Source organism: Spinacia oleracea, chromosome 1 (assembly GCF_020520425.1).
Source record: "Spinacia oleracea cultivar Varoflay chromosome 1, BTI_SOV_V1, whole genome shotgun sequence".
NCBI lineage: Eukaryota > Viridiplantae > Streptophyta > Magnoliopsida > Caryophyllales > Amaranthaceae > Spinacia > Spinacia oleracea.
In genome coordinates this window covers 128,485,223-128,502,801 of record NC_079487.1, presented here as the reverse complement: position 1 = coordinate 128,502,801, position 17,579 = coordinate 128,485,223, and the positions used below count along the sequence as shown (strand labels likewise).

The window sequence follows — 17,579 nt, the reverse complement described above, 5'->3', positions numbered from 1 at the left end:
GTTTTTGTACATAAATACTGTAGAAATTTTGTTTTTAACATATAAAACCTGGAAAGTTTGTTAAACATGTTTATTAATTAATATTTAATAGGATCTCAACTCGGCCCGTTAACACCCTCTCACACGAGGAGAAGAGGGATAAATTGCAAGACGGGGCTACAATATAAGTTAAGGAGAGCGCACCCTGATTGAGAGCCTTGAGGCCTTTTGCGCTACTATAAAGTTAGTTTATTACAATTTGATGTCAAATATTGCAATTGTTTTCGAACATTCTTTTTAGACAATTGTTGCAATTTTAAAACGAAAGGATAAAAAAAGGAAAATATGAATTGCTCAAAGACAGGCAGACAGCTCACAGCAGGGAGTATAATATTATTCCGGTTTTTATACATGGGAAAAGTACTTCTATGTGCTTATGATAAGAATCTTAACATCAGCACAAAATGTGAAGAGAGGAACAACTGCATGGTTCTTGTAGAAAGCAATGGATTACTTTTGTGACATAAAAGATTTAATTACAAATGTTCTTTGCTTTCCTTCACCTTCATGCATAGGGCATCATTGGTTTTTTACCCCTTTGTATATCAAAGAGCCATAATTGTAGAATTTCTTACTTGTTCAGTTGTTCATACTTTCATCTCTCTAGTCACTTTGAATTAGTTCATCTTGTTTTTGCTTTGTTTGTGATTACTTGCAAATGCTGCAATCATTTCCTCAAACATGGTACCTGCTCAAGAAAGAGAGGGGAGGAGGAGGGGGCGTCCGGGACGGCTAACAAAATGTGGTGAAAAATTACCAGTAAATATTATAGATAACATTCATTTCCACTTGAGAGCATTTACAGACAGAAGATTAACCCAAAATAAGCTCTCATGGGTTTATGTCAGAAACTATACAGAAACTAAAAAAAAAGGGGTGCACCAGTAACAGAAACCTAAAATTCTGTTTCAGCTTCACCTTAAAACTATCCTAATGCATAGGGAAGTTACAAAATTGGATTTCTGCACAGAAATCCTGGCGTTACAATACCGACTCTTAACAGATTACGCTTGATAAAATTTTATCGAATCCTGTATAAGACACAAGCATACGAGGAATAACAGTCTCTACTCTTCCAGAAGCCATAACTATAACTATCTACAACTTACTTCTACTTTAGGAATGTTCGCTTGAGGAACAGGAGGTCTCAACTCCACAGCCTTCTTTCTCGTGTAAAACTTTAAATTTTCATCACATTTATCGCGTTCTATCTTCTGCTCCTTTAACGACAATGAGTTGCATGCTTCATATTCTTGATTGGTTGGATCAGTCACCTATACACACGAAACTTTGTCAAAACATCACATTTCACATACGCAAAGGTTTAAGTTTAACTACTCTGGGAAAAAGAAGCTTAATACCATAATAGCAATGGTGGTGTCTTGATCATTGATACCACCATTTGATTTTTCACACGAGCCACTAGCAATATAAAAAGAACAATGATTAACAGCATAATCAGACTTCAGAAACCAAAGAAACAGAAACTTTGGGGGCTCAATAACCTAATTAGGATAATGATTATGCTTCCCATCTGGAAAATAAATAAATAAAAGTCAAGATGTTGCCTCGTTTTAAAGATATAAAAATCTTGCTGCTTCACAGGATTATGTACTGATGCTAGTTTATATCCTTCATGTTGAGTTTTGTTTGAAGAACATTCCATAAGGAGTCTACATGCCTTCATAATTCATGATGAGTAAATGCAAGATCGTTTTCATTTTTGCTGATGTTTCTCTTTGGATGGGACAGGAAGGTGAAGGTGAACTTTTTCCGAGATTTTACTATCCACGTATGCCCGAGTTTTCCCTGGAAGTAATATTTAAATTACAATTCTACACATATTAAAGGGTCGTGTATAGCTGACTAGGTTATCAAAATTTAAAAATCCAACACTCATTTTTATAACCAGGTTTTAGATGCAGAGATCTACAATTTGTCTATATCAAGCAAGAAAGGAAGGGCATACTCCACTAATTCTCTTTCAATTTGATCTTCTTGAGAAACTTCAGATATGGGACTGTTCCCTTCAGGGTCGTCACTGATACTGTTTCCTTCTATGTTGCGATAAACTTGAAGATGGACACCTGTAGCAAGCCAAAAGATAATTATACATTTCAAATGAATGAATGATTAATCCGAATCTTGTTTTATCAATCAGAATGAAATTAATTGCATACCAGATGTATCCCTTGACAAGTGTGGTAGAGGGAAAGGAAGCTTTCCCAAACGTTTTTGGCACATAACAGTATCTTGAAAATCCAAGAAGCTGTAACTCAGAAACTCAAGTCTTTCGGTATTGGAAACTGGAGTAAAACCAAACGCACTAGTCCAAGTGTTTAATACACTTGCTGCGGCAGGAAGAACCAGCCTTGTTACTCCTAGTTTGATCAAGTTCTGAGTAAAAAAAAAGTAAATGGGTGAATAACTTGTGACAGTTTGGAAATGCATGATATACCAAGTATCTCATTTTAAAAGAAAACAACATACAAGGAGGCAAGGATACCTTCTCAATCTCTTGCATAACAATTCGACACATTCCAAGCCGGCGATGCTTAAAGCGGGTACCAATGAGTGGAATTTCTGCCACTTTGTCACCATACACCCTCCACGAGAGAAAATTGAGTTCAGGCTCAAGAAAGTGTTGAAAATTCAAGATACAAAATATGATTGATTTGGAGTCAATAAAAGCAATACATACCTCAAAATGGCCACAGTAATCAGCTCATCATTTCTTTCCAGAAGCACTGTGTAGAATCCTCTGAAGTTAAGTCTATTCAGTTGAGACCTGGACATAAAATTAAACACTGGCATTACAAGTGGATACATACTAAAAGATGAGAAAGTATAAAACAAGAGTTCTTTTTTCAGTGATTCACTTATTCTACTCTAAGTAGAGAAATAGATTAAAGCATCTCACCCTCTGCAGAAAATAACATCTTCAACAAGATCTCGTTTGGTTCTAGGTTCTTTCACAGGCTCAAAGCACTCATGCATCACTTCAAGAGCCACACTAAGCTTGCTGTAATTCTGTGCCGTGGCAACGGCATCGTAATCAGCAGAGTCATTAGCCAGGTAGTCCATGGGTTTGATCAATGTCCAAGTTAAATCATTATGACCAACACGAATGGGATTGTCGAGAAGCTGCTGGAGACCCCAGTACACCTAAAAGATAGCATGTAATCAGAACCAGAAAAGACAACCAAGATCACTTTTATTTCAAACCCACCCTTATATTGTTACCTTTACTCACTTGATCCACAAAATGAATTTTAAACTAGCTATAGAAAATTATTTATTAGAAGACTGTCTAAGCAAAGGGGTCAGGATTAAAACATAGGGACAAAATAAGAAAATTTTAATCTGATTGTGCACACATTTACAAGACTTATTACAAAGATTAACAGAGCGTTTTGACATCAAACATGGATGGAAAGGGAGGGGAAAGAAAGAGAGGGAAGAGAAAGTGGGCATGTGTTTACCGGCTTATTGAAAGGGAAAGGAAATTGGATCCTATCATTTTTTCCCCTTCCCTTCCCCCCTTACCCCGATCCATATCCAAACAAAGAAGTTTTTTAAATCCAACAGTCTCCTCCAACCCCTTAAACTGTCCTTAAAATCCTCTTATCCAGAAACATTGTAAAAGAATTTTGATAGAAGATCTGAATAAATATATAACACAAGGAAATTATAACTAAATAAAAATTTAAAAGGTAATATATATTTATGCTCAACGATTATGGATATTTTTAAAACAAAATCCATAGCATTTCAAACAGAGATAGAACAAGCAAATTAAGCAATGAATAACTCCATATTTACTACTTCGTATTAGATATTAGTCCAATGTCAATCCATTGGTATTTCTGCTCACAGTCGGGAGCGGGGGATGGGGATAGTATAACATATACCGATCTGTTGTAGCCTTCAACATTTTGGATGTCCTTAAATCAAATTACATTTTCATCGCACCGGAACATAAATAAATAAGTAAAACATCTCTTTTCAAATTACAGGACTTGTAATCTCCTGAATCATGAAACTCCCGCTAAATCAGAATTCATCGGCAAAGTAGTAAAGCATGAAAGCTTGGATGGAGAAATTTAACTGAAAATAATTTTAAAGGTTTATGCCTTTAAAACCTTGTATTGACAGGTATATGTGAACTAAAATGTAAAATGGCAAGTACCTTTTCACATATTTTACAGCAAAACCAATTTTCTGTAAGATGAACATCGACTTTAACCATATCTCTTTCTCTTATACAGCAAGCATGATCTGCAGGGAGTGCAGTTAATTAATTAAGAACCAAAGTGTTTCCATTTAACTATAGAAATAGACAAGATGAGTGGGAAAGAGAAGACAACAACAAAACTTACATTGCCGCTCGCATTGGTGACAAGATAGCATGCTTTTGTCAGTAGAGCATTCTGTATTCGTATCAAAGTATATTTCACCACAAATACCACAACAGCATGATGGACAGAACCAATCACCTTTAGGAATGTCCTGGAAAGAAAAATGAAAATTATAACCAAAATGATAAATGATGAAACATCCAAAGTATTATATGAGGTAAATGGATTGAGGTTGGTGTTAGGGGGGTGCCAACCTGCAAATTAAGGCATTGTGCATGGAATGATGATGGACACCGATCACATAAAATTAATTCACCTCCATAATGACAAACTGAACATATGTGGTCATTCCAGCTTTTATGCCGTTTCCCTCTAGGCCTTTCCAGTGGTACTTTAGAGAAGCTCTCCAACTTTGTATTCATAAATAACACTTGACGTTCCACCAAAGATTTCTTATCACTGTGAAAAATTATATTTCCAGTTGGTCGGTTGGAGTTTCTTTCAGCATGTGCTTCAAAGCTACTAACACTAAAAACCTCTGTGCAACAACTGCAGCTTATCCCATTTAGAGTAATCCGCCCTTCAGCTGAAGGCTTATTATCTCCTTGTCTGTAGTAATAAATTTTTTCCCTTCCTAACACCACACCATTGTCCATCAGCCACGAAAGTACTGTCCGAGGTGCCTGTGATGAACTAGAAGTCCCAACCTGCCGAACTCTTTTGCTTGACCGCAGAACTCGAGACAAGTTACTGCTGTCCGAACTGGTCTTTACTTTACCCAAGGCTTTCCTTTTCTTGGGTAAGAAACTAGTGCTCAATTTCTTGAAAGAGCGACGCTTTGCAAGCCCATTATCTTCAACTTCATGTTCTGCTCTTCTGCTTTCAAGTAGAGAAGGCATCGAGGGTACAAAACCATTCCGCTTCCTCCTCTGAACTTTCCCTGTCTTACACTTCATGAGAGCCCGAGGGTATTTTTGAGTTAAGCAATGTCGACGATCCTCATTATCAGATAATGAATGTTCACCTGAGAGCCCTTCGGGGTTTTGACTTTTTGCATCTACAATTGGGCCAGAACTATGCATCTCCGCACCTTTTACAATCGCCCTACAAGCGGACAATAGTGAATTATATGTCTTGTTAGAAGTAGGGGAATCATAGCGCCACTCGTCCTTCTTGTCTTTCTTCGCTTGAGGCCAGAATTTCCACCCCATAGCTGACAAGTGTCCCCTAGCTTCATCCTGCATCTCATTACGAGCCTTCAAGGTGCACTTTGTCTCCGATGCTCTCACATATTTGGATACAGCTTCTGGGCAATATTTAGGTTCAATATTTAGGTTCAGCACTTTCCCCCTATTTGATACCTTAAGCTTTAGAGTACGCTTCAACTTAGAAGGAAATGAAAGGTCTCCACTCCGAACATCTTCTGCTGCTAAGGAGGATTTCTCTGCCTCTTTCTTCTCATAGTTTACACAAAGGCGAAGATTATAGTAGGTTCTTCCTTCAGGAGAGGTATAACGTACCGTTTTCAGATTATCACATTGTTCTATTTGATAACCCAAATAACGGAGATGACGCCTGACTTTTCTAGTCAAACTATTTGCAGGCCTGTCTTGTTGAGCATAATCATACATGGACTGCGGGCAGTACTCAGATTCAATGCTCAATTCATTATGATCATCAAACTGCAACTTCCGCTTACTTTTTCTAAGCTGTTTTTTCTCATCAGGTTTAGAATTGTTACAAAACTGGGACTCTGCAGCAGAAGGTCTCGTGTTAACACCAAACCCTGTCTGACCTGAACATATAATTGACAGGGCCATGGGTTGTACAGGAACCACTTGATTGTTGGTGAGAGCAGAATCCTGCAACTCTGTTGCCAGTTCAGCAGTTCCGCACAAGTCGCCAATGGTTGTAACGGCAGCATCATTCTCTCTCATTAAATCAACATCTTGAAAGTCAATATCTTTAGGAGGAACATCATTACCGGATACGACTTCATGATTTTCTGACATGGTTTCGGAAGAGAAACATCCTTTCAGAAATGAATCTAAAGTAATCCGTAAATTCTCCTGGATGACCTGCGCCACCAGGTTTTCCAACTTATCCTTGACAGGGAAAGGCCACTCCCCAGTATTAACAAAATCTTTTTTCCCTCTCACATCATACCATATTTGCTTTAGGGAAACAGGAATATAAGTATCCAACCCAAGCTTATCGATGATCTCCAGAAACATCCAATTTCCTCTACAATTCCACTCTCCTGTAACCTCATCCCAGTCGTGAGTTAATCGCAAGCTTTTAAGATCAACTATCACTTCATCGCCTAAATCGGGAAAGAAAATCTTCCTTTTACTGGCATCACAATCATTGTCAAAAACCACACCTTCCCACCATGCTTCGTTGACCCAACAATCAACACAGAGGCCATAAGGGAGATTCTCTATTGCCATATCCCCAAATGTAGGGTTTGGTCTAATCCTGCCTCGGTTACATGTTTTTGATGAGGTGGAGGTGGAGGTGGAGGTTCCGTCAATTGAACTAGGAACTTCCACAGTATCAGTTAAAAAGTCATAATCATCATCAGCATCATGAAGAAGATTTGTATATTTTATTTCTCTATATCTACCATCAACACCAATGATAGATCCAGCATGCCATGACCCTTGGAATCCATCTTCAACACTTCTAACCTGCACCAATTACACATTCATTTTACAGGTAAAAAATGAACTCCACTAAAGCAGTTAAACAGGAATATTCAAGCAAATTTCTACCATAATCAACAAGATCTCCCCTTTCTTGTGCTGATGTAATCCGTATTACTGGCAACAACCCAAAATCAGAAAAGACATAATATAAATTCCAATTCACCTCAGATTGCACTGAACAAACGCCATTACTTCTATCATTTACAGTTGATACTCTTGAGAGAATTATCTATATTAATTCTAAGCTAAAATTTCAGTTAATATTCCTGATCAAAAACTTTAATACTGGAGATAACAGCCCAAATAATATATTAAACCAACCCAAGATACATACTCCGTAATAATTTCTATGAACTCTTAATCAAGAAGAGTGCCAGCAACACAAACATGCAAAGTGTGATCGTTTTCGACAAAATCAAAACTGTACAATGCCGAAATTTGAACAAGCAATCAGACAAATAAAAATTGAACCCAGAAATATTAACCAAATAACAGTATTCTCTGATCCAACGGGATATTTTTACAAAAATCATAAATTTTTAAAAATATTTCAAAAAGGAAAATTAAGAAAAACAGAATTAATCACAAACCCTAGTCATCAATTGCAAGAACAGGAACATTAAAATCAAACCCCAAAAGAACAAAATTGGAGTACGCCAATATAGACAATATAGCTCAAATTGGCTAATGCATGTAAAATTAAAATGACAATAAAGATATTCTGATCACCAATGCAACAATACTGATCAATACCCACACACACGAAACCCCAATTTCAAGCATTGCATGAGAATTTGACGCCAAAATTGAAAATCTGATCAGATTATCAAAAAAAAAAAAAATCAGAGAAAACCCCATCAAACAAGAGACAAGAGGGTATTCGATTCTCATTACAAAACTTCAAAAAACACATTAAAAATCGAAGATTTAATCTCCATAATGTCGATTAAACAAAACAGAGGAAAGAAGAAACCAAGAATTACCCAAAATTGTTAAAAACTAGAGAAACGAAATTAAAGAGAAATTGAGAGTGGAAAATACCTCAACCAAATCATCCAAAAGAAACTTTTCTGTGCAAAGTAATCGCCGTCTCTTTCTGTGGTTCCCAGACTCCGCCATTGAAGTGTATGTACGGCTCTTTTCAGTCAGCAACAGAGGAGAGAGAAAACATGAAAATAGAGAAATACAACAACAAAAACAACAACAGTCTCAGCTTCCCAAGGGTTAGTTAATTATTCATTTTATTCTTATTATTTTTATTTTTATTTTTATTTTTATTATTTTTAGTCCTTGTGCCCCAAGCTGAACTATTCTTTAGCTTTCTTGCTTTGGGATACTCTTTTTTTCTTTCCCTTTTTTATTTTTTGTTAAATTTCTTGAATTTTGTTACTAAACGTCCTTGTTCTTAGCTAAGATTTTTACATGTGTTGGTAAAATTATGATACATTGATTCTCATTACTTTTTTATCAAAAAAAATACATGGGAAATCGGTGTCCTACTCTAATATTGTTATGTTGTATGATTAGTTAATTAAATAAACATTTGTTTGTCTATTTATAGGAATTTCATGTGTTTGGGAGTTTTTTAGGATGTTAAAATTCGATACTAGAGGATTGTTGGATAGTTGAGAGAAGGCTCGAGTTCGCGTAAGAATTGTTGAATGGAGCTGGTTGAGCTATGGCGGATTATCAATAAATAAATATTTTATCGGCGAAAGAGAGCGGTGTTAGAGAATCGTTTTTGAAAGCAAAATAACTACTTTTTAAAAGAATAATAATATAATTTATGTTTTAAAAGGTCTGGTTCTTTTTGTTACTTGTAAGGTTGTAATAGATTTCGCCGAATGCATCTTTATATGGCAGAAAATCTCGAGTTTCAATAGTTAAAAGATAAAACTTCCCATATATGGAGTATAAGGTAGGTTTCAGATAATTTTATAAATTGTTACTATAAATTAATGGTTAATGTGTTTTGGCAATATAAATCAAACAAAATTGAAAATTTGATGTTGAATCCTGAATTGCATTTCATACTAAAGTAATTTCTAATTTAAATTCCGATATAATTCATAATCATTGTTTCACCATTCAAGAAAAGAAAAAAAAAAAAACTATATATATAATAGAACAGTGTAAGTGTATACCCACTCAAAGAACTACTTAGTAAGGCTCTGTTTTATTGGACTTATTTTGACTGAACTTATATTATCTGAACTTAACTGAACTTATCTGAATTTAAATGAACTTATCTGAACTTATTTTATCTAGAAGATTTTGTCTAAAATAGACTTATTTGCGTGTGAAAATGTCTGAAAAAAACTTATTTTTGCTGAACTTATATTATCTGAACTTATCTGAACTTAACTGAACTTATCTGAACTTATTTTGTCTGAAATAAGTCAAAATAAGTCGAACAGAACAGGACCTTAGTAATATTCATTTAAATCAATGCAAATATAAAAATAACTTTTAATTAGTCGATAAAAGGTAATTATAATGAAAATCAATTAGGTTCAACGAGGATAAAATATTTTCATTCAACAACTAATTTTTTATTTTTTTTTGAGGACATCAACTATGAATCTTCTCAATCTCACTAACTTAATTATTTAAGGTGGCCACACAATTATTACGTGGTACAAGTATATTGTCATTTGGGGAGATAGTATAGAGAGATTAAGATATTTGAACCACCACTTTCAATTACAAAGTTTGTTTCGTAAACAACCATGCCAATTATATACAGAGAAATTGGGAGTTAATATATACTTCATTTAATCCTGTATTCCTGTATTGATAAACCCTAATTTCTCCAATTGTGTACATTCATTTTAAGAGTTAAACCATTTCCCAAATGGCAGCAGTGGAAGAACGAAGCAAAAAATGCAGACCCTCATTCTCCAATTGTTTACTTATTCATTTGTTTCATCATTTTGATTGAACTTTCTTAGCCCGATTTCAAAGGCATGACCCTTATTAGTTACTATTATCATGCTCCTGCATTGTACATCGGGCACGTATGTGTATTAGGGTGAGTTTATCCTAAGTCTTGAAGTGAGTTTGAAAATCCAAGACTCACTCAAGACTCACTTAAGACTCCACTTTTTTATTCCTCCAACCAAATCATGTCACATCATCAAACTTAATTTATCTTATTTCACCCAACTAAATTATTGATGGTTTATGTATTATTTTGTTTCATTTGCCTTTAAATTTATATTCTAGATCTTTTGAATTTAATATGTTGTATCATTGTTTCTAATTTGTACGGAATATATGTCAACTTCAAAATTAACATTTTATGTTTTTTTTCATTTTTTCTCGAATTATAAATTACTTTGTTTTAGAGCTGATCAACATGGGCCTAGCCCGCTGGCCCGACCTGACCCGGTTCGAAAATTACCGGATGTTGGGCAGAAGGCCCGACCCGATTTTTTTTAAAAAAAATTACGGCCTTTGGACAACGCAAAACAACCATTTTCGTTATAAATTTGGCCCGTCCCAAAATTGGCCTGAAAAGCCCACTATTTTTAGCCCGAAATAGCGGGTTCTGGGTATACAAATTGGCCCAAAGCTTGGCCCGGTCTGCCCCGCCCCGACATAATGGACAAATTTTTATGTCCTCGACCCGACCCGCCTTTTGATCGGGTCTACTTTGTTTATATATAAGAAAACATAGTTTCAACATTATTTAGCAAATGTACCAAAAAAAAGATATATACATAAAATATTATTTTAAGAGTTAGGTGAGTCTGAGGTGAGTCTGGGGATAATGTGTAAAAATAGGGTGAGTTTTGTGTGAGTCTGGATAATGAAAAAGTTAGTGAAAAGCTGATGTGGCAGAGTCTGAAGATTGAAGGTGAGTGAAGATTGAAGAGCTTTTAAATTATTTTTTGAGGGAAACGTTAGGCCGGCATAAACATGCGACTGTTCAAGTATTTGAGAAGAATTTGTGTCGTCTTGAGTAAAGAGTTATTACGAATGATACGATTGTCTTGTTTGGAAAAATTAGCGGTAGCGGGTAGCGGTTAAGTAGCGTCTTGATTAGGTCATCCGCTATCTCAAACGCTACTGCCGAACATGCCCTATATATGTATAATAAGTAGATTGTTTTGTTAAGTAAGAAGATTAAGAACATCTATATTGGGTTGGAAGTTCGAACCTCGCACGAGGACTCACTTGTGTTTGCGGGCAAGGCCTTTTAAAAGTGGCATGAAGGATAAGGAACCCCGACCCCAAAGTGCCCTTACCGGGAATATGATTGAACCCATTGTGATTTTTTTTTTTTGGTTCTACTACGAGGAGTTCCTATCGCATTCGGCGAGTGGATTAATCTCCCGCAGGAGTTTGCATGGGTACCTCGATGGGCAGCATCCCTCCCAGTTGAGATTTTTTCCATACCTAAGGCTCGAACTCGAGACCTTGGTTAAGGAGCAAGAGACCCTTAACCACTCATGCCAACCTCAATTGGTTACCCATTGTGAATTTGTGATTAACGTTATAGTAAAAAAAAACATATTTGTCCTTAATAATACAATCACATTTACACTAAACTTAATTTATTCATGTTATGGTATAAAATCTAAACTTTAGTTTACGGGAAAAGGTAAACTTCCACTGGGGAAAAAAAACTATATTTGGAAATTATAACATTATTATCTTGTCCGGATTGAGCATTACTTACAAATTACAATAGTCCACATCTCATATCTAGTTAACAATTTACTGAGCATGGTATGAGTCGTATGACAGTTAATCAAGGATTATACAGTCTGACTTGTATGGGGAAGCTTGAAGTTTTGGAGCCCAATTTTAGTACCATGTAATTTGATATCTTGTTGAACTTGAGCTCGAAATTGGTTGTAACTAAAAGGCTTGTATTTTGAGCTATTTATCAAAGTGTTCTCTTCTGGGAACACAAAATAGCCTATTGACACTCTTTCCTTGTTTTTGTTTAGCTCTACCTTGTGCTTCACGCTCTTATACTCGTCATCACTCAAAACCTGCACATCATAATTAAAACCGAAAACGAATTAAGTAAATAATTCTCATATTCTTTTATCAAAATGTCGTGCATATGATTATAAAAAAATTATGTTGAAAGATACTACATTTTTCCGAATTATGAAAGTTGACTCAAAATTTCGGGATTGACTTTACCATATGCATCTTATGTGTCACTTAATTACTCTTTTTCCCGTTAGATACCACGTGAGATACATCTAATAAAGTCAATCCCGGATTCTTGAATTAACGTTCGCAATCCTACGAAATGTAGTATTTACAACATAAATTTTTTAAAAGTTAGTTAATTACATCATTTTTTTATAAGATAGTTTTTCATAAAGATCAATTTTATAAGATAGTTTTTTACAAATTTACGTTATTATTTTTAAATTTGCAGTGAGTACTGTGCACATGTATATAATATACCTGCATCATATCTCCGAGATTAACAACCAATGTGTTTGGGATAGGCTCAACTTTGAGCCACTTATCATCCTTCAAAAGTTGGAGGCCTCCTACTTGATCTTCACTCAATATTGAGATAATAGAACTGTCTGTGTGTTCATGCAAACCCTTAACATGCTCGTTAATTGTATGACGAGGGTACCGGTAAACTCGAATTAACCCCGTTGATTCGTCTAAACATGGTTTAACTTGTTGTAAATCAAGTTTGAGGTTGTTAATCATGGCTTCAAATAATGTGGAGGCTATTCTCGTTAGATGTCCTCTATAGTCTTCCAATAAGTCTCTGTGGAAGCAACAATATGAATTTAGGTACATTTGCATTACAAAAAATTAATAAATTGGACTTGGACAATTCGGTGTAAAACATTTGACTCGAAACCAGATCTCAACCTTCACGATTTTAGTGACCAATTATTTTCAATCAAAACAAACTAATAAGGTAAATGAATTGTATGTAACGTACATTCCAAAGATCATAGTTTGGTCCCCAATAAAAATAGGTAGGGGCCTAAAATATTTCACGATTACACGAGTACTCCGAGTCTTGTTTTTGTTTGTATTAGATCATTTGCAATTTGCAATTTGCAATTTGCAATTTGCTTTCTAGTTTCTATAACAAAATTAGATGATTAATTTCATTTCTTAATGCATTTTGCAATTATTTTGAGCATGTAACATTAATTAAGTATGCTATTTTGTACGTAATATTACTTACTCCGCCTCAAAATAATTATTCTAAAAGTATCCCAAAATGGAGACACGTCTCCCCTTCTCCTTTTTATATGGATTCAAAAGCAAGTCTTAGTCTCTGTTCTGTTCACCTTATTTCTACTTATTTCAGTAAAATAAGTTCAGATAAGATAAGTTCAGGAAAAATAAGGTTGACCAAGTACAATTTATAACTAAAATAAGTTCAGATAAGATAAGATATGTGAAAATCAGGTTAATAGAACGCACCATGATCAACATATTCCACATAATAAACCTTAAAGTTCAACTTTTAAATTGGGTTTTGATGGAGAATATTGTTCAGATCGGATACTACTAAGGGCGTGTTCGGCGGTAGCGTTTGAGGTAGCGGGTAGCGTTGGCCTAGTCAAGACGCTACTGGTAAAATTTGTAAGTGTTTGGCAAGGTGGCGGTTTAGGTAGCGGTTGGCGGTAAAGGTAGCGTTTTGGTAGCTTTTGTCAAACGTTAAAATTAGTAACTTTTAAGGTAACGGGTAGCTTTTGACATATTTATAATAAATTTTTAAACAACATTTTACCTTTTATTTTATTTTAAAATATCAACCACTACTTTAACCGAACACATATCAGTTAGCCGCTACTTTAACAGCTAACCGCTACCCGCTATCCACTACCGCTAATTTTGTCGAACAGGGCCTAAATGAGTGTCACATGCGATTCCAATATTTGCAATTCAGTAGATTGAATTTGATTTATGCACAACCTCAAATTGCATCCTTGACCGGTACATTCTTTTCAGAATACATTTGAGACTACAAACACCTAAAGATGGCCGTGGGTCGGGTTGGGCTTCGGGTCGAGCCCACATACCGTGTGTCTAATTGGGCCGGGCCCACGCCAGGCCTACGTTGTTTCGTGTCGTGCCGAGTTGGGCCGAAAAGTTAAAAAAGGGCCCAAGGCCCGGCGCGGCCCAAGCCACGGGCTTTCGTGTCAGGCCGGGCCGGCCCGTCGTGCCTAAGGCTAATTTTACTAAATTTAGTGTGCTTTGTCGTGCCGTGCCTTGTCGTGCTTTTTCCAAAAAATTAAGGCCCAGGCCCGGCCCACGACTTCGTGCCCGTGCCGGATCGTGCTTTTTTCGTGCTCGTGCCGTGCCGCCGGACTTTTTTCGTGTCGGGTCGGATCGGGCTTTGGGCCGGGCCGGCCCACATCCATCTTCACAAACACCTAATCCGTAGTTTTGGATTTTCAATATTACAATCTTTTGTGCGGATGAGACGTAAGGCAATTTGCATGATGATTATGGAGTCTTCTTAATCCTTCTTAAAATAAATATAGTAATAATAATAATAAATAATAATAATAATAATAATAATAATAATAATAATAATAATAATAAAAAATTAAATCTAGTAACTTGAAACAATTGATGACCATGGAAACATAAATTGTAGTAGGTGACTAAGTGACAAAGTTGTAAGCAAAAATGGTGGAGATTTACGTGCAGATTAATGCATTACATTACATTACATTACATCATACTAATAAAATATTTTGACTAATTTATATTTTATGCTGACACAAACTAGTACTATGATGACTGACTTTATAATAACATTTAGCATAACATTATTAATGATAACTTAACTTAATGGTTAGAGCAAGAACTGTGTACGATAAATCATATGTTTGAATCCACCTCCCCGTATTATTTTTTTATCTTACATATCCAAACAAAACATTTAACAACATAATAATGGGAAAATAAAAGGATTAGTATTAAACTAAATACCTGAAATCATTAATCAAGGGATCATGATGAATGTGTTGGAGATGTTGATGAAGTTGAGAAACAGGAACATTAAGACCTTCAACCCAATCCATATTAAGGGCATCACTTGTTCTTAGAAGGGCTACCCCTGAAGAAGTAAGGGCAGGGGTACCCCAAAAGTATTTTATAGGGCATCTTTTAGCAAGGCCTTGTTTGGCTTCAAAGGGTAGCCGAAACAACGTTTTGGCATGCTCCTGTAGCTGCCTCAATAGACTACTTGGAACCCCATGATTCTCCAACCTAAATATTCCCCATTCCTTGCATGCCGTGTCGAGTTTTTCATCGTCCAAACACTGGAAATCAATTAAGGGCAGGGGTAGGGGCAGAGGGTCTAAGGTCCCTGTACTCTCTGCCCCTTCTCCCTGCTCGTCTTTCAGGTCGAGTTTTCTGGTCGTGTCATTGAATGGTGAGCGAAATATAGGTGGGTAAGAATGATTTTCAATAATATTGGATTCTGACATGACTTTTTGAGGGAATATTATGGAGAAGGGTTTGATTGATGAGGGATTCTCACTGTTTGTTGCTCTGGTGATGTTGTAAAGTGGGTTGGTATTTGACAGACTTAACAAGTTGAAAATATGAAATTGTATTGAGAAAGATTGGATATTTGAGGTTGAAGAGGCAGCAATAATGTTTGGGTCCATATATGGGCTTGGGAGATAGGAACATGAGATCAAGGGTGGGGCCAACTATTTAGGTTTTTGGGACCTAATGTCTCTGTTTTGATATTTTGCTACTTCTTTGAAATTTACATGAATTTAATGTGACACAATGCTCAACTACAATCATTTTAAGTAATTTTGATCACAAAATAAGTAATGGAGTTGAGGCTTAGACATCTATGTTTGCGTGATAAGTAATGATTAAAGTGTTATTTTCTTTGATAAGGAGATAAAATGATGTGTAAAATGACACATATAACTCTCTTGAAGTAACACATGCACACAATAGTTTGTCTGCTCGTGGAGGGTGATGCAATAACTATATTAGGAGGTGATATGTGTTGTCCACCGCACTGAACACTCTATATCTTGATAATTATGAGTATAAAAATAGTGATGAATTTTCTATGCAAGGAAACTCAATAAATAACATATCTAATGACTCACAACATTGCATAGGCTAGATTGTCGTAGTGGTGTAAGAAACTAGGTGTTGATTGACAACACTACCAAACTTCTTTGTATTGTAGGAGCGTAGTTAATTTAGATATTATTTGATCAACTGAATTTAGTGGTGGATAGTATATTGAATTGACACGATTCAACTCAAGTCGTGATTTCGGGGATGCTAAGAAAGTTGTGTCATGAATAGCGTCAAACTTATACGTTGTCGTAGAGTGTTGAAACCGATTTCTCCTCCAAATAAACTCATTGACAACAGTCTATTAACTAATTAGACTTAATCGGGAAAAAAAATCACCCGAATAACAATCAATCCATAAAAAATCAACTAGAGCTAAAAAAAACCTGACCTGATTTTGGCAGCAAGTCGACAAAAAAGAAATGACCCAATAAAAATCTCTATTATAAAGGTACGCTTGAGGCGGCGTATTTTGTGAAATGCCGTTTTTACCTTTCATTTAAATTCTTTTTTTAATATTAAAAATCAATCTTTTATTTCGTAAACAAAAAACTAACTTATACAAAGTATGAAATATAATTTCTTTTATACAAAAAAAATAATCTATGTGTTTTGATTATCAAAAAATCTTTGTTTACAAGTGACTCCAAACAAATGGTGAATTTTCTTATTATCCTTCATTATTAATCAATATTAAATACCAAGTAAAATTTATTATTTAACTAGATTAGATCCCGTACATGCACGGATTTTGATAATTTTTTCACAAAATATTTAACTGAATATCCCGCAAACTACTGCATAGTTATAACATTTTTAACATATTCATTTAAATTAATTCATCTAATATGTATATTTAAAATGCTAATATGGTAATTTAACCAAAATATTGAGTGATATATTTTATAGCGATTTGACTAAAATATTACCAATCTAGAATAAATATTATTACGTCGTATCTATTATTTCCATAATTTATAAACTAAATTTTGTTTTCATACAAAAATAGTTTATAAAAAAGGTAGAGAATAAAAATAAAAGAAAACAGATTCACTTTTTGGGAAAGTGATTTTTGGCTGGAAAAAATCGCACCAGGAATTAACATGTGTCATTCCTGGTGTCTCTTTTAGTATATAGTAATAGATTGACTAACACAATTAGGGATGGCAAGTGGGTACAATTTCGTGGGTTTCGTACCGCACCCGCTCCAATTGGAGCGGGTATGGATATGACTTTGGTGGGTAGTGGGCGGGTATGGATATGAATAGTCATACCCGCCATAGGTGACGAGTAGGTGGTGGATATGAGGACATACCCGCCTACCCCGCCCCGCATCCACCCGCCCGCCCCACCCGCCTGTATTGTACCCGCAAAATGAAACTTTATACTTTCTCCGTCTTTT

General features: G+C 35.5%; 2 protein-coding genes across 5 annotated transcripts; both read right to left on the bottom strand.

Annotated features, from left to right (window-relative positions):
- Positions 1 to 782: 782 nt before the first annotated feature.
- LOC110794519 (uncharacterized) lies at positions 783 to 8,750 on the bottom strand. 4 transcript variants are annotated; one of them, XR_008920066.1, is made up of 12 exons: positions 8,147 to 8,750; positions 4,652 to 7,087; positions 4,419 to 4,548; positions 4,229 to 4,317; positions 2,960 to 3,204; positions 2,741 to 2,827; positions 2,546 to 2,645; positions 2,220 to 2,436; positions 2,009 to 2,126; positions 1,545 to 1,848; positions 1,401 to 1,461; positions 1,238 to 1,313 (listed from the first exon to the last, which is right to left on the bottom strand). XR_008920066.1 is itself a non-coding variant. In XM_021999493.2 (11 exons), the coding sequence occupies exons 1-11, from the start codon at positions 8,222 to 8,224 to the stop codon at positions 1,134 to 1,136; spliced, it is 3,741 nt and encodes a 1,246-aa protein (XP_021855185.1). In that variant the 5' UTR covers positions 8,225 to 8,748; the 3' UTR covers positions 783 to 1,133. The 4 variants fall into 4 exon arrangements, 1 of the variants encoding a protein (XP_021855185.1); XM_021999493.2 differs by lacking the exon at positions 1,545 to 1,848 and having other exon boundaries at positions 783 to 1,313; positions 8,147 to 8,748; XR_008920065.1 differs by having other exon boundaries at positions 1,226 to 1,313; positions 1,401 to 1,848.
- Positions 8,751 to 11,693: 2,943 nt separating this feature from the next.
- Positions 11,694 to 15,753, bottom strand: LOC110794517 (gibberellin 2-beta-dioxygenase 8). Its single transcript, XM_021999492.2, has 3 exons — positions 15,056 to 15,753; positions 12,539 to 12,860; positions 11,694 to 12,108 (listed from the first exon to the last, which is right to left on the bottom strand). The coding sequence occupies exons 1-3, from the start codon at positions 15,736 to 15,738 to the stop codon at positions 11,869 to 11,871; spliced, it is 1,245 nt and encodes a 414-aa protein (XP_021855184.2). The 5' UTR covers positions 15,739 to 15,753; the 3' UTR covers positions 11,694 to 11,868.
- Positions 15,754 to 17,579: the final 1,826 nt, after the last annotated feature.

What these genes read in the sequence shown, in the direction of transcription:
- LOC110794519 (XM_021999493.2), bottom strand. Translation starts at nt 8,224, where the DNA reads ATGGCGGAGTCTGGGAACCACAGAAAGAGACGGCGATTACTTTGCACA. An exon ending in TTTTGGATGATTTGGTTGAG is followed by an intron (nt 7,088 to 8,146) that starts GTATTTTCCACT and finishes TAATTGGTGCAG; the next exon opens with GTTAGAAGTGTTGAAGATGG. An exon ending in ATTGAAAGAGAATTAGTGGA is followed by an intron (nt 1,462 to 2,008) that starts GTATGCCCTTCC and finishes TTATATTGCTAG; the next exon opens with TGGCTCGTGTGAAAAATCAA.
- LOC110794517 (XM_021999492.2), bottom strand. Translation starts at nt 15,738, where the DNA reads ATGGACCCAAACATTATTGCTGCCTCTTCAACCTCAAATATCCAATCT. An exon ending in CCCTTGATTAATGATTTCAG is followed by an intron (nt 12,861 to 15,055) that starts GTATTTAGTTTA and finishes TTGCTTCCACAG; the next exon opens with AGACTTATTGGAAGACTATA. An exon ending in ATCTCGGAGATATGATGCAG is followed by an intron (nt 12,109 to 12,538) that starts GTATATTATATA and finishes TATGATGTGCAG; the next exon opens with GTTTTGAGTGATGACGAGTA.